This window comes from Lycorma delicatula, chromosome 1 (genome assembly GCF_047948215.1).
Source record: "Lycorma delicatula isolate Av1 chromosome 1, ASM4794821v1, whole genome shotgun sequence".
NCBI classification, from domain to species: domain Eukaryota; kingdom Metazoa; phylum Arthropoda; class Insecta; order Hemiptera; family Fulgoridae; genus Lycorma; species Lycorma delicatula.
In genome coordinates, this window is record NC_134455.1 from 115388260 (window position 1) to 115416051 (window position 27792).

At 29.8% G+C, this 27792-nt stretch overlaps 3 protein-coding genes across 3 annotated transcripts in view; all 3 read left to right on the forward strand.

Annotated features, from left to right (window-relative positions):
* Nucleotides 1-310: 310 nt before the first annotated feature.
* On the forward strand, nucleotides 311-10947 carry LOC142317607 (uncharacterized). The gene is made up of 5 exons (XM_075354164.1): nucleotides 311-322; nucleotides 481-609; nucleotides 1115-1491; nucleotides 9355-9520; nucleotides 10798-10947. The coding sequence occupies exons 1-5, from the start codon at nucleotides 311-313 to the stop codon at nucleotides 10945-10947; spliced, it is 834 nt and encodes a 277-aa protein (XP_075210279.1).
* A 2440-nt stretch (nucleotides 10948-13387) lies between these two features.
* On the forward strand, nucleotides 13388-13978 carry LOC142317608 (uncharacterized). The gene has a single exon (XM_075354165.1). The coding sequence runs from the start codon at nucleotides 13388-13390 to the stop codon at nucleotides 13976-13978; it is 591 nt and encodes a 196-aa protein (XP_075210280.1).
* A 45-nt stretch (nucleotides 13979-14023) lies between these two features.
* Nucleotides 14024-27792, forward strand: part of LOC142317609 (uncharacterized) — a 24608-nt gene continuing 10839 nt past the window's right edge. Inside the window, exons 1-3 of the mRNA XM_075354166.1 lie at nucleotides 14024-14317; nucleotides 18902-19278; nucleotides 25740-25893. Coding sequence (XP_075210281.1) covers nucleotides 14024-14317; nucleotides 18902-19278; nucleotides 25740-25893 — 825 coding nt within the window. The remainder of the gene's footprint in view (nucleotides 14318-18901; nucleotides 19279-25739; nucleotides 25894-27792) is intronic.

The window sequence follows — 27792 nt, forward strand, 5'->3', positions numbered from 1 at the left end:
AGTATATATATAGTAATATATATATAATATGTAGTATATATATATATATATGTATATATATATGTATCTAAATATGAGAGAGAGATGAAATATATCCAAAAAAACTTCTGTTATGACAAGAAACATGGTAAAAATTTTGTAGCAATAAATCAGGGTTTTTTTTTCTTTATCCTGTACAAACAAAAACCCTCTTCCACTTAAAATATATATAAAACCTTATTCACCAACATTATATTATTGTTATCATATTCACATTTTAAATACTTAAAATACGCTGACAATTTCACATGATGAATAAAACTCTGGTTACATGTGGTACTGGGTTTGTGAATGAATGAACCGTGTTCATAGTTAAGAATGAAAATAAGGTTTTTGCGTATTCATATTTATGTATCATAATTATTACTGATATTTGTTATCTTTTCATAGAATATATTATACTATTAACACTAACCATTTGTAATTATTTATTCAACTTAGGTATCATCTCTTGAGAAGAAAGATGGATTACTGCAAGATCTTTCCTCTGAGTGTGAACTGCTAAGAAAGCAGTTGGAAATGTATGAAGCACTGAAAATGGATCTAGAAAATGTTCAAAAAGATTATCAGGTTTTGCTGCTATACTTCAGTTTCTAATGTTATTGTTACTTTTATATGATTAATTACAAACACGATACTGAGCCTTCTACTTGGCACATCAATTATTTTGATTTTGTGCAATGAGTTAGGATAGCACTGAGTTTAATATCATGTGTGAATTTTGTACAGCCCATTTACAAGCTTGACAGCATGTCCAGCTTGTAAATGAGCTCAAGAGTTTATTCTAGCTGATATTTTTAATGTCTTAGCATTAGTTTTTTTTTTTTTAATATATCTGAATGTTATGAAAGAAAGTTATTATTAATAATATCTTATTAAATTTGGAAATAATCTGATAGACATAATTTTATTTAGGGAATATATTTTGTAACCCTTGTTTATAAAATTAATTTCTAATCTTAAAGTTTGAATTTAAGATTACAATAATATTTAACAATTATATTAACTGATTAAAATAAAAATTGTAATACAATCATATAACCACTCTTATATGGAAATGCTTTACTTTTTACAGGTTGAAAAATTAGTTTCAGAATGTTTAAAAGCAGAAGTTCATGAACTGAAAAACTTAAAGTCCTCAAATGAATGTGTTATATCTAATCTTGCTGACAGAAATTGTCTGCTAACACAAAATATAGAAACCTTAAAGTATGAGCTGACTATTAGTAATAAGAAATCGACAGAGTTAGGAGAAGAAATTGCTAATTATAAAACTGAATTGTCTACTTTAAATTCTCAGATATTATCAGATGGAAAAATAATTGAGAAACTGAGATTGATTGAAAAAGAGCACTACATATATCTAGAATCACACAAAAACTGTGAAGAGATTAAAGCTAAACTAAAATTTCTTAATGAAATGAGTGCAAAATTAGAACTGAACAACAAATCGTATGTATTCCTTATGATTTTTATCTAACATCTATTAATTTTTAACTTAATTGTAATATGACAATTACTATACATTTAATTTTGTGATTATTATTGTACTATTTATGTGTAGTTTATGTTGCTAGAGGTCTTCAGTTAACAGAAAAATGTTTTGTATAAATACATTTAGTTATGACAAATGTATTATGTCATATGTTAGAAAGCTACATCTACAAATTAAAAAGGTCACACTTTTCCAATTTCTGACCTGCAGTTAGTATGCAATCATAATAACTGCATATGAAAAATAAGTGATATAATGTATTTATTCAACTTTTAATCAACAAACTACTTTGGAAAACTAACACTTTTATTTATTTATTATTTTACATAATATAAAAGTTAAAATGTGATTAATGAACTGTTAATATATAATGTTTTTACTTGTAGTTTGCTTGGGGGGATTCTAGAGTGTTGTAATATCAAACCAAATGGCATCATGTGATTTCTAACAACATGACACATTTATATAAAATACAAGCACAACAAACGGACTAGTACAATAGATATAGCAATTGGCAAGGGAAAAACTTTTAGCTCGTGTAATGCAGGTGCGTGATTTATGTGAGGATACAACTTTTATGTTTACAGTGAAATTAAATTTGGAAATAAGTGAAAAAATTATATTTATTTCATTGCAATTTGATTAAAAAAAAATTCAGTAGCATGATTTACTACAGTAAATATATGGTATATTAATTGCTGAACAATATCTCTGTTCTACTCTTCTCTAATAGAATATTATTTTTTTGTCCCATAGTTTATTTCAATAAAATACCACTAAATTATCTGTCATTTTTCTAAGCTAATTTTTCTTCTCTGAGTCCTGTAATAAATTTTATCTCATTCCCAATTTGCAAATAGTAAAAAAATGAAATATTTGCAATTTGACAGTCTTTCAAGGATTGAGGAGGAGCACGTATAAGAAATGAAGTTTAGTACAAAATGTACAAATGATTTTCAGTTTCTACTTTTCACTTTAGTTCGGGTAAAAATGTCATGTAAAACTGGCAGCCCTTTATTTTAACTTTTTCTTAAATTGTTATTAGCCTTCTATTGATGGTACAAGTACCGGGCATGATGTTATGTTTAGATTAAATCATACAATCTATACATTATATGACATAAGGGCCATTCACATGAATCTCAGTAATAAGTATATGCATTCATGATAGTTGTATTTTTAGCCTACTTATATGTGAATGGGACAAAATCTCTTGATGTAGCCACAAAGGAGGGTACATACTCCATGACAAATGACCTATTCCTACTACACATGTTTTTTAAACATTGCAGCAGAGATGACAGTCATAATCAAGAATAAATATTTTCCAAAATAAAATAAGTAGTATAAGTAGACCTATATCACCTCTGTACTATTATTATTTTTTATAACTAAAATAGATGCACCCATGTACAGAAATAAAGTAAAATGACACTCGCCTTATCTTTTCATAATATGTACAATATTGCTTTCATGGAAACCCACATCATCAGTTGTAATTCTTATTTATAAAATATTTATTATCAAATTACATATTAAACTCAAAATAATTAAATTATATAATATATAAAACTTATTTTATAAGATTTAAAAATTCAAAAGTTAAAAAATTTTTAAATATATTAATTTTTAAAATGAAATATAAAAAAAATTGTTAAAAATTGATATTAATTAAAATTATTGAAATTAAAAGTTATATATAAAAATATAATGTCAATTATGTTAAAATTAAGATAATTTGGTTAAAAGCAAATTATACTACTTGTTTGGCTAGCCAGTACTACAATACTTTATGAATTCTTAAAATTTATGTATTATCATAATCTTTATCTGTAACTGTGCTGCCATCTATTACTATATGATAGTATTGTTGAAAATATAACTAAAGCTTATGATAATAATAAATTTAAACCTGCATATAAAACAAATAGCCATGTAATAAAATATTTAAAAAACAATCTTTTTTGACATAATTGACATCATATATGTAACTTTTAATTTCAATAATTTTAATTAATTTTATTAATGTTTAAAATTTTTTATATTTCTTTTAAACATATAAATTTAACAATTTTTGAACTTCTTAATTTTAATCTTAATTTAATTTTTAAATCTTATAATAAATTTTGTATTTCTTATATGTTATATATTTTTATTGTCTTTTTGAGTTGTATATGTAATTTAGTAATAAACATTTTTTACAGAAGAATTACAGCTGATGTGGGTTGCCATGAAGGTACTATTGTAGACATTATGAAAAAATAAGGTGAGTGTCATTTTACTTTATTTTATTCTACACTTGGATGAATCAAGTAGAGAGTTAATCCAATATATAATATTGTCTTTTATGACCACATAGGATCACTTTAGTCCATTATCCTACCCTCTTTGATTGGACTGTTTGGACCTTGTACTTTTCATTCATTTGTTCTGATATTTTTGTTCTTTTTAGTGTTGAATATGTTCTTGTTGTGAATTTTTTTCTTTTCATTGAGTTTGAAGCATGTTTTTTTTGTTCTTGATTTTCTTGTTTAATCTTTTTTGTAATGTCTAAAATCTCTTTTAGATCCTCTTTTTTTCTCATCTATCGCATTCTGTGTTTGTGTTTTTCAAGTCGACATTATACTGTCTACTGCTGTTGATGCAAGTCTTAATCTTGCATCCGCATGATATGTATAAAGAATCCTAGTCTCTTATGCATGATATAGCGATCAGTTCTAAGTCTTTATACACGACTTTGTTGAGCACAATCCACCTCTCGTACTTTATTCAGTTTTCTAGAATCTGTCTGTCTTTGATTGTTCATTCAGATGGAAGAGAGTTTTTGCTGAATAAGTTCTTTCTGGTTTCATGACTGCGTTGTACTGTGTTGTACTGTCTATTTTTGCGTTTATTGATTGGTATTTTTTTATTGTAAGTACACCAGGTTAATTTTTGAGTTTTTTGTTTCTTCTTATTTGGATCAAGGTTTTTTTTCATTAAGTTTGTTACTGTTTCTTTGAAGTATTTAAATTGGGTAGTATTTTGATTTTATTACAGTTTATGTAATAAGAAATATGTTTTTGGGACATAATTTCTGTTTTTTCTAATGAGTCCAGTTATATTTGTAATATTTTGAAATTTAATATCTGTGATTTAGCTTCATTGGTGTAGTTTGCCAACAGTGCCAATTCATTAGTGAAACCAAGACAGTCTGTTTTGATTTTTCTGTCTATTTGTACTTTTGTGGGCATTTTTTGAGCCATTCCCTCTGTATTATTTCTAGAGTGCAGTTGAATAATAGTGGTGACTGGTGAGAGCCCATTTTTGCGCAGTGTTATTTTGATCTTAAATTGTTCAGAGAGCTTACCTCGTGAGTGAGCGTCTATTTTATCATGTCTATTAATTTGGTGTGTGGTTTGAGGTATCTTATTATTTGTAGTAGGGATCTCTGTGGATGCAGTCATGTCTCTGCTTCTTTTCCTATTTTATTTCATTACTAGCTTGGGATTAATGACTTTGTGTGGACAGCTTCTCCAGTGTCTGAAACATTCTTAATATTCTCTCTTTCTTGAGTTGTAAACCAATCCTGTTAATGATTTCTGAAAGAATTCTGTATGTTGTGTCAAGGAGTGAGAGTCCCTGTAATTGTTAGGGTCTGTTTTGTCCCTTTTTTGTGTAGTGGAAGGATGAGTGCTGGTCCATTGTAGTTCTTTGCTCAAGATGTTGAGAAGTTCTTTATGAAAGACAGTTTTTGCTGATCTTCCTACATGTTTCAAGTTCTCTACTAGTCTTATTTTGTCTCGCAGCTTTGTAATTCTTCATCTCGCTCTGTGCTTAGTAGACTTCTTTTATTGTGGTAGGGTTGATGTTTTCTGGTGGTGTTATTGGGTTGTTAGTGTTGAACATTAAGAGTTCTGTCAGTTCTTTGCCGTTTTGGAGTTGTCAGGAGTTCCGCATTGTCTTTATTGTTATGAGCCAGTTTACAGTTTTCAATCTTTATTAGAAGGGTTAGGTATTCATATTTTTGGAGCTGATTTTTTAAGGTTGTGTGTAGTAGTCTTTTTGACTTTTTTATTGAATTCTTCTTATATTGACTTCAGTGTGACTCTGAAGTCAGGGTTCGGGTGGTTTCTGTTTTTTTGTTTTAAGAGATTTTGGAAGGATGTTCTGATTTTTGGGATTGGCCAAATAGCCATGCTTGTCACATTCGCTTTTCCACTTTTGATATTTTTTACAGGATTTAATTGGAGTTAATTCTTAGGCAATGTGTGTTTAGGTTTGTTTACTAGATATTTGAATTTATCCTTGATTATTTTTTAGATTGCCTTTTGATTTTCTTTCTTGATTAGTTGGGTAGGGTTCATTTTTCTTTAGTTTTAGGGGCTTCATTATGTTTCTTTCTTCTGCGAATGGATTTTATTTTAATTTTGACTCATGTGATCTGACCCTATGTCTCACTCCTCAAAGAACTTTCACATTTTAGATCTTCTAGTGGTGGTATATGTACATGCAGACATAGTCTAGTTGCCAGTAGTCAAGGTGTTTTCAGGTTTTGAGTTTTAGATGTTTTATCTTGATATGTGGATTTCAAGATTAGGTAGTAGTTTCTACAAAGATTGACTAGTCTGTGTATGTTATTGTTTTCGTTTTGGTTTGACCATTTTCCAGTGATGTGCGGTATCTTATTCTCTTCCTGATTACGCATTGAAGTCTCCAATTAATTGTTTAACAGGGTTTTTTGGGATGTTTTTTATAGTTAGGTTGAGTAGATCTGAGAACTTGTCTGTTACTTTATGCCACTATGTTTCTTTATTCTTGAGATTCCATGGTGTTCTGGTCAGTGTTTATTTACTGCAGACCCATGATGAGAATTTTGTGTTGGAAATGTAGGTGATTTTATATATATATTTGTAATATTGTATTTTTTATAATCCAAAACCAACTTGAACAACCCAATTACAAAGTAAATGAAATAAAACTTAACTTATTTTTATTTTATTTATTCCAATAGCACTTTCGTGAATCCCACATCCATCAGTTGTCTATAAATTTTTAAATTAAAATTGTTATATATAGAAAACATGAAGTCAGTAAAATAAAATATTTAAATATGACATCAATTAAGAATTAAAAATTAAGATTGACTTTAAAAATAAAATAGAGTATGTAACCTGGCCAGCCAATGAATGGAGTTGAAATAGTTTATATACATTCTGCTATCTAATTTTATCTAAACATGTGCTGCCATCTGTTGCTGCTTTTATAATAGTGTCATCTTCATACCCTGTCTAAAAGTTGAAGTTAGAAATTCTTTTGTTCTTACATATAAAATGTCCAAACTTTTACTATTATTATTTAAATTAAATATCTTGTTTTCCACTACTTCCAAATTTCTGAATATTAGATACTTAATGTTGTTATTAATAAGGTGGTCAGCAACATTAGATAAACCCGATTTACCATTTTTATAATTTCTTATGTGTTCTAAAAATCTAATTTTAAAAGACCTATTAGTTTTACCTATATATGTATATGGTCACAATCATTGCATTTTATTTTAATTTAAAATTCTACATGAATTATATATGTCAGGGCGATTGTTATTTTTTTAAATATTTTATTATATGATTGTTTGTCTTGTATGCGGTTTAAATTTACTTTTATCAAATTTTAGTTATATTTTGAACTACATTATTAGTGTATATATATATTTTTTATATTTTATCTACGAGGTGCGACAATAAAGTAATGAGACTGATGTGAAAAAAAATGTTGCTTACCGTTTTAGTCATGTTTAGTGTTGTCTCCTTCAAAGTAGTTCTCTCTGATTGCACACACTTATTCCAGCGCTTCTGCCATTGATGGTAATATTTCTGGAACTCATCTTCTGTAATATCCTCCAAGACCCTCGTCACAGCTTTTTGGATATCTTGTGTTATTTGAAAATGGTGTCCCTTGACCGCCATTTTGACTCTTGGAAATAGAAAAAAGTCGCATGGAGCGACTTTGTTTTGAGGTTAAAAATTGCTCTACTGACAGAGCAGTATGGGATGGCGCATTATCGTGATGCAGAATCCAATTATCAGCAATGTTTGCACGGACATGAAGAACTAACTCGTTTATGAAGTCTTTCTAAAATTTCTTTGTAGAAATATTGGTTAACTGTTTGTCCAGGAGGCACTCACTCTTTATGAACAATTCCCTTGGAATCGAAGAAGCACACAAGCATGCATTTCACTTTTGACTTTGACATGCGAGCTTTTTTTGGTCTGGGTGATCCCGTTGAGCACCATTGCAAACTTTGGCATTTTGTCTCTGGATCGTATTGAAAAAACCAACCTTCATCACCAGTGATAACACGGTTCAATAAATCTGGATTGATTTCAGTTTGCTCTAACAGATTGGCTGCCACATTTTTCCGTGTTTCTTGCTGTTGTTGTGTGAGATTTTTGGGGACCATTTTTGCACAAATCTTTCTCATACAAAGATCTTCAGTTAATATTAGACGAACAGTTTCTCGATTGATGTTGAGTTCTTCTGCAATCATTTTCACAGATAATCTTCGATCAGGTCATATGACTTCACGCACCCTGGTCATTAAAATATTATTAAGGAGTGTAATGTAATTTTCTTGTTTATCAAGCACTCAATTTGAAAAATGTTTGTTTTGTAACTTGTCTTTTCTTTCATTTTTTCCCTGTAAATTACATAAATGAATCCAGGGTTCACCTGAACTCATTTCATTCACCTTTTCAGGGTAGTGCAGACTGATAATTTTGTATTTTCCTTTTAGCCACTAATTATTTTTATTTTTACTTTATTTAACTTTAATTTAGAAAAATCAATATACAGTTAAGCATTATAAGCTTTTAAAATAAATGTTTTACGTATTTTTATTCTATATAAATAATATTTTACTTTTTATTTGTGCTTATTGTGAATGTAATATTTGCACAAGTTAGGACAGAAAGTGAAGTAGTAAGAAGATATGTACAAGTTATTTATTTCACTGAGGTAAACTTTAGTATTGCTACATTATTTCCTATAGACATTGCTGCTAATTTTTTATTTTTGCCTTTGTATTCAGGATTTTATGAACTTTGTAGAAACAATTCTACTGCAACCTTTTTTGAATTCATGTATTTTTAACTTCCACTCTTTTCTTGTTTTGGAGTTCCAAAATTATCATCAGATTTCTGTGTGTTTAATATTATAAACATGTTTTGGAAATGTGTATTAATTTTGAAAATATTTTGTTCCAGCCTTAACTTTTTCTTCTTTCTATTTATTATAGATGGTACAAAAATGGTACCTAATATTTTTTTCTTTTGAAAACATATTACCATTCATTTTTCAATTTCGATCAAGACTTAAATACTTTGGGAGTATTGTTAATATATTTGAGTCCCAGTTAATAGTGATGATGTGTGTGAGTGACTGAGTAATGATTTTATTTTGCTTAAGTAAGTTTTATTAAGTAGTTTTATTTCATCTCGAGTTACTATATTTAATCCTTACAAATATAATTAACCTCTATTATTGTATAAAAACAGCTGTCACACTATTTAAATTAACTCACAAAAATGAAATGCTGTAATGAATTTAACGAACAGTATTGAATTATATTATGGCTGATTGCAAAACATAGCTTAGATAATCATGTAAAAAAAATTATTGCAACCCTTGACTGTAAACTGTTCAGAAGACTGTAGAATGACTAAAACTAAAAACTTTAAGACATGTTTTATTAACTTTATACCTAGTAATCACACCAACACCAACATCATTGTATCACTGTTTATCTGTAATTTAAATTGACTTTGTTTCATGTAACTCAGTTTGAGAAGTGAGAATGATGCTCTTAAAGAGGATCAACATAGACTATGTGTAGAGGCTGATAAAGCTGTGAAAAATTGGGAAAATTTGGAGAAGGAACTTGTAAATAAAAACTATGAAATTAAGATTGACTTTGAAAACAAATTGACTGTATTAAAGCAAGATATGGTAAGTTTAAATGCACTATTACCAATATTCTTTATGATTTCCTTTGTATGATTATAGTATTAAATGATATGCTTTTTTTTCATAGTTTAATGTTAACTGAATAACTTGAAAATAAGTTTTCATTTTGTGTTAATGAAGTTTATTTAAACATAAAAATTTTTAATCTCAATTTAGAGATTTTCAGAATTTTATGTAGAGATTCTTATGATGATATTAATCGATAAATTTGCGACTTGTTGGGTTTATCAGTCTGGAACTGTTATCAATGTACTCCAGCAGAAATACATCTGTGGAAATTGAGTTTATTTTCTCATAACAACTTAGACGGTGATGGATAAACAGAAAAAAGTATTGAACAAAAATTAACATTTTTTTACTGATATTTTAATGAATTTTTATTTGATATACCACTGGTGTGATATCTATATTTAGCTTGTGTTTTACTTTCTTTGTTTATGTTATTGCTACTGATTTAAATCAATTTTTTGCAAAAAAAATTAAAATATGGTAAATATAAAAAAGTAAGTAGTTCATAATTTCTTTTATAAACCAATTTGCCTGAAATAAGATGCACTAAAAGTGTATAACACATCCTAGCCCTGTTTGGTTGTGTGATATCAGGATTACAGTAACATAATTTAACTTATTTGCAATGCTCACTTATTTGCAAGCCTTGGCTCTCACGTATAACTGCCTATGTTTGTCTGTTTGGGGACAAAAACCAATATATTTGATGAGTAAATCCATATGTGTATATGTATGTTTGGTTGTTTGTATTAAAAATAAAAACACTGGAATTAAAATTGATTATTAAAACAAGTTGGTAGCAGTAAAACAAAATGTGGTAAGTTTAAATACATTACCAATATTGTTTGCATAATATATATATTATGCTGACAGCTTGAACCCAGTTACAGAATGAAATGCACATGCGCTGTTGTTGCTAACCTCAAACAAACCCCTTAAAGCAACTGTCCATAGCCTCGTACAGGCATATGACTAAAATCAAGTTGCCAAAAATAAATAGCAGAACTCTATTTGTTCCAGATTTTTCCTCATGACGAGCCTAATGTACTTGTTTGAAAATAATGACTAAAAATAATACTTTGAAATGTGAAAGAATACTCTTTCACATTTACAGATTGCTATACAAAATATTTTAGTTTAATTTTAAGTTATTGAAATTGGCATTTTTGTATGTATGAATACTTGTTTGTCTTCTGACAATTACAGTATATTAATAACATCGGTTTATAGTTATTTATTACTGGTTACAGAATTCATCTCTTGAAAAGAAAGATACATTACTTCAGGATCTTACCTCTGAGTGTGAAGTACTGAGAAAGCAGTTGAATATATCTGAGGCATTGAAAACTGATCTAGAAAATGTTCAACAAAATTATCAGGTTTCGCTATTATTGCTATAATATTTATATATTTTTATTTTAGTAGTTATTACAGAGTTGTCAGCTAACATCATTTTTTCTTTAGTAAATTAATTTTTTTGGAGCACCTGCTTCCTAATATACTTGATCTTAATGAATTTTAGTTAATAGTTTAGTGCTTTTGAGTGTAGCACAGTGAGACACCAAATCTCTTACTGTTCAAACAAACAAACATCTAACTCAACATTGTTAATAAAATTTTTCCTACTGTATTAATGATGTAAACACGCTTGTTTATTCTTAAATATCCGTAATCTACAAGTTTCCAAAAACATATGCCCGGTTATGTTTTTCTACAACATCTGAACACGTAAACAATTATTAGTAATTGAATATGACATAATGAATAGTATCATTTTCTAAAGCTTCATTCAGTGAAGCAGTTCATATTTCATTGATATTGTTACTGGTGCTTTAAATTATTTTATTATTCATGACTATGGAGTTGATGTTGGTTAAAACTGTATATCAATTATCGTTTATTTTCTCTTCTCACCTGCTTTTAATTCTTTTTTCTTAATTTTCTTAGCATTTTTAATCTGCAAAACTTAAAAAAAACTTTTTATTAAAAAGATATTTTTTGTCAAATTTTGTAAACCTGAAACACCAAAAATTCAAATTCAAACACAAAAAATGAATAAACAGTAGGAAAACATATTCAAAACATGAAAGATATTAAATATTATGTGGTATGTCTTTTTGTGCAGGAATTATATAATCCTGTTACTGATTTAAGGAATTTGCTAATAAATTTACTAAGACATCAACTGTAATGACAAATGCTTCACTAAAGAATCTCGGTGGCTTTTGAAAGCCACTAAAGTTAATACATAGAATCTAAACCCAATACATCTTGTTTTGAGGATCAAAGTAAAATATGTTTTTATAAAAAACATACTGACAAAATGTTTTTGAGCCTATAATTTTAACAAGTTCTCTAGTATGCCAACACAAAAGTTGGGTGTCATTGGTGTCAAACTAATGCAGCCTAGGATTTTTGTGTCTCTTGTCAACTATGAAGAGGCAAGCATATTGAAATAGCTTTTAGAACAATTTCTATAATTGTACAATTCATCTTTACTTTTTAATTTTTAACTAATATAATTTTTTTATTTTAACTTTGGTTGATACTTTTCTATTAGGTATTTTTGATATTAAGTTACTCTTTTTCTTTTGTTTAGTGTAAGATGATTCTTATTTCATTAATCAGCTTATCTTTATTTAATCTATTGAAATCCAAGTATTATTATTGTAATAAAATAAAATTTCATTCTATGGTTAGTTATTTCCTTAGAGAAATTACTCACAAATATCAAATAATGTGAATAAAACAATACCCACTTAAGCAGAAAGTTGTTCATGCTTGATTAATATATATAACTCAAGAGCACTTTATTTTGTTATGCTTATTTAAATTTCAAATATTTAGAAATTCTTTTTATGGTTGAAAAATTATATACAACCTATTATTATATACATACTCCCTACCTTGATATTTACACATAACATATGTTTCTCTAATTATAAAAATGAAACCTCTGCAGAAAGTGCAAATAATTTGAAGTAAACATATAATAGGGATAAAATGCTTTATCGTTAATTGAACAAACTCATCGTAATGAGTTTTATACTTTAATAATGTTGAATTTCTGTCTGTTTTCAGAAACTGAAGTATGTAATTTCTAATAGAAACCTTCAATTCTCACTGAAAAATAAAAATACCATCTATTAATTGGTGCTGAATTGTATTTTAATTTATTGTTACCAGCAGACAAAATCACTAAACCTGGTCACCCTACTCTTGTTAATACCGAACTTGGCTGGATTTTGTCGGGACCTATTCCAAAATCTGATTATAATGCATCATCCAGCGAACAACAAAATTTTCTTATTATTGATGGTGGGTTAGATGACCAAATTTGACGCTTTTGGGAGTTAGAAGAGATTCAGCTGCAAACAAATAACAATAACTTCTGCGAGGATCATTTTTGTCACAATACTAGTAGAGATGATGAAGGATGCTGCATAGTTCGTCTTGCGCAAAGGAAAACATACATGATCTTGGAGAAACACTGGATGGCGCCACAGCTAGATTTCTTCGCTTCGAGAAGCGCTTGAGTCAAGATGAAGGGCTGCATGAGAAATACATCTGATTTTTGAAAGAATATGAGTCAATGGGACATATGGAGTTAGCTGATTCTCCTACGAGTTCTACTTTGGTTTACTATTTACCACACCATCCGGTATTCAAGGAAGGCTCGACAACAAAGATCAGAGTTGTTTTTGATGCTTCATTTAAATCTTCTTCTGGATTATCGTTAAATGATACTCTGCACACTGGTCCAACTATTCAGCAGGATCTGTGTTCAATTATTCTCAGGTTTAGAACACACAAGTATGTTTCACAGCAGACATTGAGAAGATGTATAGGCAAATAAGAGTAAATGATGCTGACTGTGAATTGCAGCGGATTCTTTGGCGTAGTCATCCAGAAGAACCAATCAAACAATACAAATTAAAAACTGTGACTTATGGTACCGCTCCGGCTTCATTTTTGGCAGTTAGAAGTGTACATCAATTAGTTAAAGACGAAGGTCAAGAATTTCCCTTGGGATCACAAGCTCTAAAACAAAATATGTATGTGGATGATTGCTTATCAGGTGCTGCCACAATTGAAGATGCAAGTAAAATTCAAAATGAATTAATTGAATTACTCCATAGGGGAGGCTTCCACCTCAGAAAGTGGTGTTCCAACTCACCTAGTTTATTGCAAAACGTTCCACAGAGTGACAGGGAAACGCAGCTGCCTTTACAACTCTGTAATGAAGGAAACGTAAAAACACTAGGAATATTATTATGGCACCCAACTACCGATAAATTTCAAATTTCCTTTAACATTGTTGGAAGAGAGAACTTCACAAAGAGAAACATTCTTTCCTCCATAGCAGCTATATTTGATCCTCTTGGTTTAATTTCTCCAATAACAATTCTATGTAAAATCTTCATGCAATGACTTCGGCAGGAACAACTTCACTGGCACAAGGAGCTCCCATGTGAAATGCAAGAGGAATGGAAATCATTGTTTTATAATTTATCAGCTATTACTAATTTACGTGTCGACAGATTTGTACTCTCTAAAGGTACTCCAAAGACAATACAATTGCACGGATTCTGCGATGCTTCTGAGAAGGCATATGGTGCCTGCATTTATTTGCGTACCACTGATGATGTGGAAGGAATAATTACTGTTAAATTATTATGTTCAAGGTCCAGAGTAGCCCCTCTTAAAAAGTATTCGTTGCCACGTTCGGAACTTTGTGGCGCTGTTGTTTTAACTCGTCTGTTTCATAAGGTTCACTCAATCATCGATATTAACATCAATGAAGTACATTTTTGGTCTGACACAACTATTGTTCTATCATAGATTTCAGCCCCTTCGTCACGCTGGAAAACCTTTGTAGCTAATAGGGTGGCGGAAATTCAAGAAAATTCTGAAAATGCTACTTTCTTTGGTTTTATCATTTTCTTCCTATTTATATTTATCATCTCATAATTTTTTTTTATTCTTCCCTTGTTCTTAACATTTTCTTCCTCTTTATATTCATCTTCGTCTTTCTGAGATATATTTCATATTATCTTTCTTTTTCCTGTATGACTTTCTTTTTCATTTTTGATTATTCACCAAGTAATCCAATAATAAAAACTGAATATTTTACACTGTAAGGTGGAAATTAACATTTGTAACCAGTATACAGGGAGTTGACTAGACAGAATAGTTTAATCATTATTAACTTTTTTTATTTATACGACATACCATAAATCTGAAACTTTTGTTAATCAGCAACTCACAAAGATATGAATAATACTGATCTAGTACTAGTAATAGAGGCACTTTTACTCTATCCTAATATTTCATGTAAGATTGTTGTTGATATAATAATTGTATAAATTTTTTTTTTGTCTTCAGTCATTTGACTGGTTTGATGCAGCTCTCCAAGATTCCCTATCTAGTGCTAGTCGTTTCATTTCGGTATACTCCCTACATCCTATATCCCTAACAATTTGTTTTACATATTCCAAACGTGGCCTGCCTACACAATTTTTTCCTTCTACCTGTCCCTCCAATACTAAAGCGACTATTCCAAGATGCCTTAATATGTGGCTTTATAAATCTGTCTCTTCCTTCAGCTATATTTTTCCAAATGCTTCTTTCTTCATCTATTTGCCGCAACACCTCTTCATTTGTCACTTTATCCACCCATCTGATTTTTAACATTCTCCTGTAGCACCACATTTCAAAAGCTTCTAATCTTTTCTTTTCAGGCACTCCGATCGTCCAAGTTTCACTTCCATATAAAGAGACACTCCAAACATATACTTTAAAAAATCTTTTCCTGACATTTAAATTAATTTTTGATGTAATTTTTAATTATATTTCTGACTGAAGGCTCGTTTTTGCCTGTGCTATTCGGCATTTTATATCGCTCCTGCTTCGTCCATCTTTAGTAATTCTACTTCCCATATAACAAAATTCTTCTACCTCCATAATCTTTTCTCCACCTATTTTCCACATTCAGTGGTCCTTCATTGTTATTTCTACTACATTTCATTACTTTCGTTTTGTTCTTGTTTATTTTCATACGATAGTTCTTGCGTAGGACTTCATCCATGCCGTTCATTGTTTCTTCTAAATCCTTTTTACTCTCAGCTAGAATTACTATATAATCAGCAAATCGTAGCATCTTTATCTTTTCGCCTTGTACTGTTACTCCGAATCTAAATTGTTCTTTAACATCATTAACTGCTAGTTCCATGTAAAGATTAAAAAGTAACTGAGATAGGGAACATCCTTGTCGGACTCCCTTTCTTATTACGGCTTCTTTCTTATGTTCTTCAATTATTACTGTTGCTGTTTGGTTCCTGTAAATGTTAGCAATTGTTCTTCTATCTCTGTTTTTGAACCCTAATTTTTTTAAAATGCTGAATATTTTATTCCAGTCTACGTTATCGGATGCCTTTTCTAGGACTATAAATGGAAAGTATGTTGGTTTGTTTTTCTTTAATCTTCCTTCTACTATTAATCTGAGGCCTAAAATTACTTCCCTTGTTCCTATACTTTTCCTGAAACCAAATTGATCTTATGCATGACTAGTTAAACTAATTGTCCTGTATTCTTCACATTTATCTGCTCCTGCTTTGTTTGGTATCATGACTGTAAATTTTTTTTTAAAAATCTGATGGATCTTCCCCTTTTTCATTAATGTTGCACACCAGTTACTCTATTCCAGGAGCCTTTCTGCCATTCAAATCTTTTAATGCTCTCTTAAATTCAGATCTCAGTATTGTTTCTCCCATTTCATCCTCCTCAACTTCCTCTTCTTCCTCTATAACACCATTTTCTAATTCATTTCCTCCGTATAACTCTTCAATATATTCCACCCATCTATCGACTACCTTTCATATTATATATTGGTGTGTACCATCTTTGTTTAACACATTATTAGATTTTAATTTATGTACCCCAAAATTTTCCTTAACTTTCCTGTATGCTCCATCTAGTTTACCAATGTTCATTTCTCTTTCCACTTCTGAACACTTTTCTTTAATCCACTCTTCTTTCACCAGTTTGCAGTTCCTGTTTATAGTATTTCTTAATTGTCGATAGTTCCTTTTACTTTCTTCATCACTAGCATTCTTATATTTTCTACGTTCATCCATCAGCTGCAATATATCGTCTGAAACCCAAGGTTTTCTACCAGTTCTCTTTATTCCGCCTAAGTTTGCTTCTGCTGATTTAAGAATTTCCTTTTTAACATTCTCCCATTCTTCTACATTTTCTACCTTATCTTTCTTACTCAGACCTCTTGTGATGTCCTCCTCTAAAATATTCTTTACCTCCTCTTCCTCAATCTTCTCTAAATTCCACCAATTCATCTGACACCTTTTCTTCAGGTTTTTAAACCTAAAGCTATGTTTTTAAACACCAAACTATGGTCGCTATCAATGTCTGCTCCAGGGTAAGATTTGCAGTCAACGAGTTGATTTCTAAATCTTTGCTTAACCATGATATAATCTATCTGATACCTTGTAGTATCGCCTGGCTTTTTCTAAGTGTATATTCTTCTATTATGATTTTTAAATTGGGTGTTGGCAATTACTAAATTATACTTCTTGCAAAACTCTGTAAGTCGGTCCCCTCTTTCATTCCTTTTGCCCAGCCCGTATTCACCCACTATATTTCCTTCCTTGCCTTTTCCAATGCTTGCATTTCAATCTCCAACTATTATTAAATTTTCATCTCCTTTTATATGTTTAATTGCTTCATCAATTTCTTTGTATACACACTACCTCATCATTATCATGGGCGCTTGTAGGCATATAGGCGTTAACTATCGTGCCAGTTTAGGTTTTGATTTTATCCTTATTACAATGATTCTATCGCCATGCAATTTGAAATACTCTTCTCTCTTCCCCATCTTCTTGTTCATTACGATACCTACTCCTGCCTGCCCATTATTTGAAGCTGTTAATTATTCTAAAATCATTTGACCAAAAGTCGCTTTCCTTTTCCCACTGAACCTCACTAATTCCTACCACATCTACATTTATCCTATCCATTTCCCTCTTTAAATTTTCCAACCTACCACCAACCTTTTTTAAACTTCTAACATTCCACGCTCCAAAATTATATTCTATGAAATATAATACAATATTATATGAAATTATATTGTATAAATATTTGATGTTAATAAAAACTAATATTTCAGCAATTGTGTAACTGTCCATGTAATTATTCATTTTAATTACTTTGTTTATTTTTGTGATACTTATTTTTTTTAATTGGATTATTTTTATTAAAGAATTGGAGGACCATGCATCACTTTCAAATGAAATAAGTTTAAATGAAGTGCAGGAAAAATGTATATGTGTAATTTGATAGGTGTACAAGGAAGTCATGTAGTGTTCACATCATATTTTTAACTTAGTTGTAATATGATAATTATTATAAAGTTTAATATTGCATATGAATTTTGCAGAGTAATTTTACATCATAGGAAACTGTCATCAGCTACAAGCTGTGAAACTTGTAAATGATCTGAGTTTATTCTGATATTTTTAATGCCTTAGCATTAATTAATTTTTTTAATGTATCTGAATGATATGAAAGGGAAAATTGTTATTAGTATTGTATTTAATTTGGAAATAAATATAGATGTAGTTTTATTTTGGGAAAATATTTTAATCCTTGTTTATAATATTAATTCCTAACCGTAATGAAGTATGAATGCAGGATATTTTTCAAAAATCTGATGTGGACACCACATGACTTCCTTGGAGTAGCAGAAAGTTGTCTAACTTCCTTGTACACCTATTAAATTACATATTCATATTTTTAAAAGTACATAAAATTTTATTTCACTAATAACTTCTGAAGTTGGATTCAAACCAATCTTCCAATGAAAATATGTACCACTATGTATGTCGTTGAAAGGCTCTCAATGAAGGCTTATTACTGCAGTTAAGAAAAAGTCCAAATTTTTTTTTGATTTTGGGCTTTTTTGGACACTTTTGGTCCAATCGTTAGTAATCAAAAGGGGGAGCTGCACAACTAGATGTTACAACAGTCCTAAATTCAAAATTTCAACATCCTACGGTAATCGTTTTTGAGTGATGCAAGTTACATATTTACAGACATTTGCACGTACAGACACCATGCTGAAGCTAGTCAGAATGGATTCAGGCATGGTCAAAATGGATATTTCTATTAAAACCTGAAAACCAAAATTTTTCGCAATCGCAATACTTCCTTTACTTCATACAAGGAAGTAAAAAATGTAATTTTAAAAATGAAAAAGTACAATACTGAATTAAGAATAGTATTTAACACAACATATTTATCACTCTTATATGGAAAATCTGCTCTTTCTTTTTACAGCTTGAAAAAACAGTTTCAGAAAATTTAAAAGCGGTTGTTCAAGATCTTAAAAACTTGAAGGCCTCAAATGAGTGTGTTATATCTGAACTCACTGACAAAAATTCTCTATTAACACGAAATATAGAAAACTTAAAGTCTGAGCTCTCTATTAGTAACAAGAGATCGGCAAAATTAGGAGAAGAAATTACTAATTGTAAAACTGAATTGTCTAGTTTAAATTCTCAGATATTATCAGATGAAAAAACTATTGAGGAACTGAGACTGATTGAAAAAGAGAACAATGTATTTCTAGAATCGCATAAAAACTGTGAAGAAATTAAAGCTAAATTAAAACTTCTTAATGAAATAAATGCAAAATTAGAACTGGACAACAAATCGTATGTATTCTTTATGATTTTTACCTAGAATCTATTAAATTTGAACTTAGTTGTAATATGATAATTATAAATTTAATTTTGGGATTCCTATTGCACTATTCATGAGTAGTTTATTTTGCAGCAGGTCTTAATTTTCAGATAAATTTTTTGTATAAATAGATTTAGTCAGAAAATAAGCAAAACCTATGAATATTGCCGTGTTGGGTGGTGGGGAGACAGAAGAAGAACTCTTTGTAAGAAATTACAAATTTTTGTCATATGTTAGAAAGTTAAACCTATAATGTAAAAAGTTAACACTTTTGTAATCTCTGCCATGCAGTTAGTTCATAGTGATTGCATATGAAATTTTTCATATGATGAAATATATAATGTAATATATAATATGATGTGATATATATATATATGTGTATATATATATAATGTAATATATGATGTGATATATAATGTATTTATTCACTTTTAATCTGCAAACTACTTTGAAAAGTAACACTTTTATTTAATATTTTACACAGCATAGTGATTAATGAACTGTTAATATATAATGTTTTTACTCATGTTGGCTTGTTTGGAGGGGTGTGCGAGTGTTGTACTATCTAACCAGATGGCATCATGCAATTGCTAACAACGTGACACATTTGTGTATAAAATACAAGCACAACATACTAGTACACTAGACACAGCAATTGGCAGTGTACAAACTTTCAGCTCACATATTGTAGAAGCATGATTATGATTTATGCAATGATACGACTTTATGTATGTTTATAATTAAACTAAAATTTTATAATTAGTGAGAAAATTATATTTACTTGAAGTTATTTTGAATTTATAAAAAAAAATTCAGTAGTGTGATTTACATGAGTAAATATGGAATTGCCGGACAATATCTACATTCTACTATCCTCTAATAGAGGATTATTCTTTTTGTCTCATAGATTGTCAATAAAATACCACTAAATTATCTCATCTTTTCTACATTTAATTCTGTAAAGAGATTCTGAAAAACTATTCATTCTATTTTTACTTAAGCTAATTTTTTTCTTCTCTGAATCCTGTTATAAATATTCTCATTCTCTGTTTGGAAATAGTAAAAAAAAAAAGAAATATTTGCATTTTATGACAATCTTTTAAGGATAGAGGAGGAGCACATTTTAGAACTGAAGCTTGGTACAAGATTTACTAGGGCTTTTCAATTTCTACTTTTTTACATGTATTTTGGGTAAAAATGTCATGTAAAACTGGCAGCCCTTTATTTTAACTTTTTCATAAATTCCTATTAGCTTTCTATGATAGAACAAGTAGCAGGCATAATATGCTTTTGTTATGCTTAGATTAAATTATACACCCTGCACATTCTATGACATAGGGCACATTCACATGAATCTCAGTTCTAAAGAGGTACAATTGCAATTGTATTTTTAGCCTACTAATATATGAATGGGACAAAATCTCTTGATGTAGCTGCAAAGGAGGTATGTACTATTTACTAACCCTCAAGGATCAAATGATTTATTCCACTGCAGCAGAGATGACAGCCGTAATCAAGAATAAGTATTTTCTACATTGATTGTGTATTCTGTGAAATGAACAGGATGGGATGGGATCATAATGATGAGTTTATCTATTTCTTCTGCATTTCGACCATATCGATTTGATTAATAGATTAGCATATATTTATTCACATTCCCAACCTGCCTCTAATATTTCTATCTCAACAAATTGATTAGTCTTAGTATCCTTAGTTATGTTTTATACTATGCAAAATTTAAACAAGAGACAGCAGTAATATCAGTATTTCAAATGGGATCATAATGAAGAGTTTATCTATTTCTTCTGCATTTCGACCATATCGGTTTGATTAATAGAATAGCATATATTTATTCACATTCCCAACCTGCCTCTAATATCTCTATCGCAACAAATTGATTAGTCTTAGTATCTTTAGTTATGTTTTATACTATGCAAAATTTAAACAAGAGACAGCAGTAATATCAGTATTTCAAATTCAATTTAATTAAAAATTAACAACTTTACCGGCTGAAATTCATTTATTAAAAATATGTGGCTTACACCTAAATTTGAATTAGTCTGTGTTTTACTGCTCTTTTTTTGGTGATTGATCGATCTTTACACGCCTGTCTCAAATACTTTTAATATATATATATTTTATCGTTTATGACCACATCACTTAGTCCATTATCCAAGTCTCTTCAATGGGGCTGTTTGAACCTTGCAGTCCTCCCAGTACTTTTCCTATGTTCAGATTTTAGACCTTTTTTTTGTGTTTAAAATGATCATGTTGTGAATTTTTTTCTTGAGTGAGAAGCAATTTTTTTTGTTTTATCTTATTAGTGATGTCTACTGGTGTAAGGCCAATTTCAGTTAGATCCTCTCTTATTTTTCTGATCCATCTGCATCTTTTCTTGGTATTTCTCAAGTCAAAATTGTACTGTACTAGCTGTTTCAGAGTCTTATCTTGCATCTTCATGATATGTCTAAAGAATCCTAATCTCCTAACCCCTGGATGGGTTTTAACTCTTTTTATACAACTTTGTTGGGCACAATCCACCTTTGGTACTTTTTATTGATGAGGTGATTTTCTGCTTTATAAGTGGCTTCTGGTTTAATAACTGTTTTAGTTTCTTATTTTTGCATTTATTGATAGGCATTTTTTGTCAAGTGTACAATGTTAATTTTTTAGCTTCAGCTAGTTTGTTTCTCCTTATTTGGATCGAGGATTATTCGTCTCACTTGTTTGTTACTATTTCTTAGAGGTATTAAAATTATATCACTGTTTTGATTTTATTATTGTTTATTTTTACTTATTTTAATCCTGTTTGTTTTTGGGGCATAATTTCTGTCTTTTTTGAATGTTATTTTGGGGCCAATTTTATTTGTAATGTTTTGAAGTTCTAATATCTGTGATTTAGCTTCATTGATGTCGTTTGCTAACAGTGCCAAGTTGTCAACTAAACCGACAGTTGGTTTTGATTTTTCTGCCTATTCTTATTTCTGGTGTGCATTTTTTGAGTCATCCCCTCATTTCAATTTCTAGAGTGCAGTTGAATAATAGCAGTAAGAGCCCATCACCTTGGTGCAGTCCTTTTTTTAATTTCAAATGATTCCAAGAGTATACCTCTGAATTTTACCTTTATCTTAGTGTTTGTGAGGGTCAGATTTATCATTTCTTATTAATTTGGTAAGTCGTCCGAGGTATTGTAGAATTTTTAGTAAGGATCTCTGTGGATGCAGTCATAATCTTTCTTGAAATCTACAGATGTTATCACCATTGTCTCTGTTTCTTTTCCTGTTTGTAATCTATTATTAGCTTCAAATTCATGATCAGGTATGGACAGCTCCTCCAGGGTCTGAAACCTCACGGTATTCTCCTAGTTCTTTCTCGAGTTTTGAACCAATCCTGTTGAGAATGGTTTTTGAAAGAACTCTGTATGTTGTCTTTAGGAGTGAGTGAGATTCCTCTTGTAATTGTTGTTCCTCTGTACTTTGTCACTTTTTTTGTGCAGTAGAAGGGGACTGTCAGCCCAGTGTTCTGGTAGTTCTTTGATCCAGATGTTGACAAAACTGTTGATGAAGGGCAGTTTTTGTTGGATCTTCCTAAATGTTTCTCTAAAAGTCTCATTTTCTCGCACTACTTTGTAATTCTGCATTTCATAAATTGCTTGATAGGCTTCTTTTATTGTGGGAAAGTTCTGGTGAGTTCTGTCGATTTTTTTTTTTTTTTTTTTTCCCCATTTAGGAGCATGTTGAAATATTTAGGTAGGATTTCTGAATTGTCTTGATTATTATGGCCCAGTTCACAGTTTCCATGTTTTATTAGAAGAGTCAGGTGTTTGCATTTTTGGTGCTGATTTTGTAAGGTTTTGTAATAGTCTCTCAACTGTGTTTTATGGAATTCTTCTATTGACTTCAGTGTGTCTCTATGGTGTTGTCTTTATATTCTTCTTGTTTGGGTGGTTTCTTTTCTTTGTTTTACAAGATTTTGGAAGGATGTTTCTGATTTTTGGGATTGGTGAAATAGCCATGCACAATTTTTTGGCTGTTTTGTCACATTCACTGTTCCACCATTGATGTTTTTTGCAGGATTTTTGTTTAAATTTGTTGACAATATCGTCAAATTTATCCTTGATTATTTTTTTGGATGCTTTTTGGTAATTTTAATTTTTGATTGGTTGGATAGGGTCCATTTTTCTTTTATGGATTTGGTTTTGTTGCTGTCTTTTTGGAGTAAATTTAATTTTAATTTTGACTACATAATGATCTGAGCTTGTGACTCACTCCTCGGAGGACTTTTACATTGTAGACTTGTTGTGGTGATATTGGTATATGCAAGTGACATGTTCTATTTACCGTTGTCCTTTACTGTAATCAAGGTGTTTTCGGGTTATGAGTTTTAGATGTTTCTTCTAGAAATATGTGGATTTCGAGAAGGTTGTGGTTTCTACAGAGATCGATGAGTTTGCCCATTATTCTTTTCTTTTTGGTATGGCCATTTTCCAATGATGTGTGCGGTATCTTCTTTTCTCTGCCTGATTGAACATTGAAGTCTTGATTAATTGTTTGACAGGGTTTTTGGGATGTTTTTTATAGTTAAGTTGAGTAGATCCCAGAACTTCTGTTCCATTGGGAGAGGGCTTTTGGAGAGTTATTTTTTTATTAGTGGGTACATGGGCATTTATTATAGTGTAGATTTTATTAGATGTTTTTAGGGTAAGTGTTTAGTTTCTTGGGGATTGAGACTTGAATGCTTGTATGGAGTTTATTATTTTGAGGCTGAATAAAAAGCTTGTTCCAAACTGTGGGACATTTTTCATTACTCTCTTCCCAGGTATATCTTTCTAGACACTATATCCTTGACATTCTGTGGCATTGTACTTGGTGTTTATTTTCTACATATCCATGATAAGAATTTTAAGTTGGAAATGTAGGTGATTTATATATATATATATATTTGTATTTATTTTTTATATATGTTTGTCATCTTAATGTTGCCTATTTATTTTCAGTATTTCCAAGTATTGTATGTTGTTTTCATTTTGCACTCATTACAGTTAAAATGAATTTTAACACTACGAATTTACGGTTAAACATTTTTTAAAATTAAAATCTAATTAACGAATCTAATGTAATTTTCTTGCTAACCAAACGCTTCATTTGAAAAATGTTGATTTGTAAACTTGTCACCTTTTTATTTTTATTTTGTTTAACATTAATTTAGAATAATCAGTACACAGTTAAACTTATGAAATAATTGTGTATGGAGTTTTTATTCTTTATAAATAATATTATTATTTTTTTTTTTATTTGTGTTAATTGTGTATTTAGTCATAAATCTATATTTGCATAAGTAAGAGGTGCAGAAAATCAAGTAGTAAAAACATAAAAGTACAAGTTTTTTACTTCACAGGGAGAAACTTTAGTATTGCTAGATTATTTGTTAGACATTGCTGCTAGTTTTTTAAAATTTCTTTTCCATTTTTGGAATTCCAAAGCCATCATCAGATAGTCTAATATGATGAAAATATTTTTGGGAACGTATATTAATTGGGGAAATATTTGATTCCAACCATAACTTTTTTATTTTTATTGATTATAGGCTGTACAGGAGTGGTACCTAATATTGTTTTCTTTTGAAAACATATTCCCATTCATTTTTCAACTTCCTTTTGGTTGTGAACTAAACACTTTGGGTGCACTGTTAATATTTTGAATGCCACTTAAAAGTGATATGTGTGTGTGCACATAGACACACATGTGCAAAAATAATTGATTTTTATCTTTTAAAAGAATTCTTCAGTATTATTGGGTATCTCTTATAAATTGCTTTTGTTTGTATTCTTTCCATTCCTTTATTTCTTCAACCTCCTTTATTCTTCTTCAGAAATAATAGAATTTACTAACCGATTTAATCCTTGATTACAAACATAATGAGCCTCTGTCATTTTTGGTATAAAACCATCTGTCACACTATTTAAATAATATTTAAATGAACACACAAAAAAAAATACTTTAATAAATTTAACGAACAATATTAAATTTATAATACAACTAGCTGATTGCAAAGTATAGCTTATATAATCATTTGAAAAAAATTGTTATGCAACCCCTGACTGTAAACTGTTCACAAGACTATAGAATGACTAAAAGTACAAAATTTAAGACATGTAGGTTTATAACTTTTTTTTTAATGTCCAGGACCACTATTAGGTATCGCTATAGAGGATGAGATGAATGACAAGTAGCGTGTGAAAATGACTTGGCTAACTTGGATTCGAACCCAGGACCTCCAGATGAAAGGCCGAGACGCTACCACTTGCACCACACAGGCCAGCTATAATTTGTAACTTTATACCTAGTAATCACCACCATCATATTACTGTTTATCTGTGATTTAAATTTGACTCATAAATGATTGTGATTTAAATTTGTTTCATGCACCTCAGTTTGAGAAGTGAAAATGATGCTCTAAAGGAGGATCAACATAGACTACATATAGAGTCTGTTAAAGCTGTGAAAAATTGGGAAAATTTGGAGAAGGAACTTGTAAATAAAAACAATGACTTAGAAAACAAATTGACTGTATTAAAGCAAGATATGGTAAGTTTAAATGTACTATTACCAATATTGTTTGTTAAGATTTCCTTTGTATGATTGTATTAATAAACGATATGTTTTCTTTTTCAAAGTGTAACGTTAACTGAATACTGGTGAATAAGTTTTCATTTTGTGTAAATTATGTTTTACTCTTAAATGAAATTTGTTTAAACATAAAAGTGTTTAATTTCAGTTTAGAGATTTTCAGAGTTCATTACTTCAAAATCTTATAGAGGTTCTTATGACATTATAAATTTGTCAGTTGGTAGGAAATTATCAGTCTGCCACTATTATCAGTGTACTCCAACAGAAATACTTCTGTGGAAATTGAGTTTATTTTTGAAATAATAGAATTTTTGATGATAATCAGGAACAAAATTCCATTATTATCCCAAAAAAACATTTGCCATCACTTTCTTGGCCAATGGAACCGTCTCTGCTTTTTTCAGAGCAGGTTCATCCTTTGCAGTCCACTGTTTTGACTTGTTTCATCTCAGGAGTGTAGTGGTAGATGCACGTTTCTTCTACAGGTCCAAAGTGAGCAAACGCGACACCCAACGTGCAGATAGCTTACGCATATCCAATTCTTCAGTTAATATTAACATGTTCTTTCGATATGCCCACAACCTCTGCTATCTGTCTAACCTTAAGATGTCAGTGCAGTACAATTTAGTGAATTTTTTCAATGATAGTGGTGGAGGTTGCAGTTTTTGGCCGTCCTGAACGCTCATCATCAACCAAGCTGGTAAAACCATGTTTAAATTCAGCTGCCCATCTTTTCACTGTGGCAAATGATGGGACAGAGTCCCAGTAAACAGTGTCCAACTTAATTTAATTTGTGTTGTAGTCTTATTGCCTTTCAAAGCCAAGTATTTAATCACAACATGATATTTGATTTTTTCCATTTTCAAAAACACTCACAAGCACTTACTCAAACTATCAAACAAAAAAGTGAGTTCATTTCAACACATAGAATATTTAGAAAATTTGAATATTGAAAATGACTTAGTGCTAGCCACAGAAGATGTTAGAAGAATGGCTATCAGAAGTTTAAGTAATGGTGCTAATGAATATATTTCCTAACTTTTGTTGACAAGTGCTGCCACAAAGAAAAACAATGAAATTAAGATTGACTTTTAAAACAAGTTGGCAGTAATAAAACAAGATATGTTAAGTTTTAAATGCATTCCCAATATTGTTTGCATTTTATATATATATATATATATATATTTTTTTTTTTTTTATTTCTAAAGACAATACTTATAAGACTCCCCATCCTCTGATCCAGTATATTGTATTTTTTATAATCCAAAACAAACTTGAACCCTAGTACAGAATTACAAAGTACATGAAATGATACTTACGTTATAAAGGTATAATTTCCTCTTATACTAATAAAATATATTTTATTAGATCAACCAAAGTGCAGAATTTTATTTTTATTTTAAGATTTTATTCAGTTAAATTAAAAATTAAAACAATATTGTAGTATGTAAAAGTACTTGTACTTGTAAAAGTAAAAACAATATTTCAAAAGTATGAAAAATTTATTAAAATTAACATTAAAAGTTAAATTGGAAAAATGTTTTCAAATGTTAGTGTATGACATGAAGGCATAAAATCAAATTAAAATTAAAAAATTCAAATAAAACATTTAAATTAAAATCAAATAAAAATAATTTTAAGTAAAGCAATTATGAATGTTGTTCATTTAACTGAACTTACTTTACTAAATTGATTGAAAAATATTAAATTATACATCACTATCAAAATAGATGGTGGTGCCATCTATTGCAGCTTTCAAAATACTGTCACCCTCATATTCTGTCTGAAGGTTGATCATATTAAATTTATTTATATATATTTATATATAAAATCTTTCTAAAATGTCTGATCCCTTAC

What these genes read in the sequence shown, in the direction of transcription:
- LOC142317607 (XM_075354164.1), top strand. An exon ending in ATGTTCAAAAAGATTATCAG is followed by an intron (nt 610 to 1,114) that starts GTTTTGCTGCTA and finishes TACTTTTTACAG; the next exon opens with GTTGAAAAATTAGTTTCAGA. An exon ending in CTGTATTAAAGCAAGATATG is followed by an intron (nt 9,521 to 10,797) that starts GTAAGTTTAAAT and finishes TACTGGTTACAG; the next exon opens with AATTCATCTCTTGAAAAGAA.
- LOC142317608 (XM_075354165.1), top strand. Translation starts at nt 13,388, where the DNA reads ATGTATAGGCAAATAAGAGTAAATGATGCTGACTGTGAATTGCAGCGG.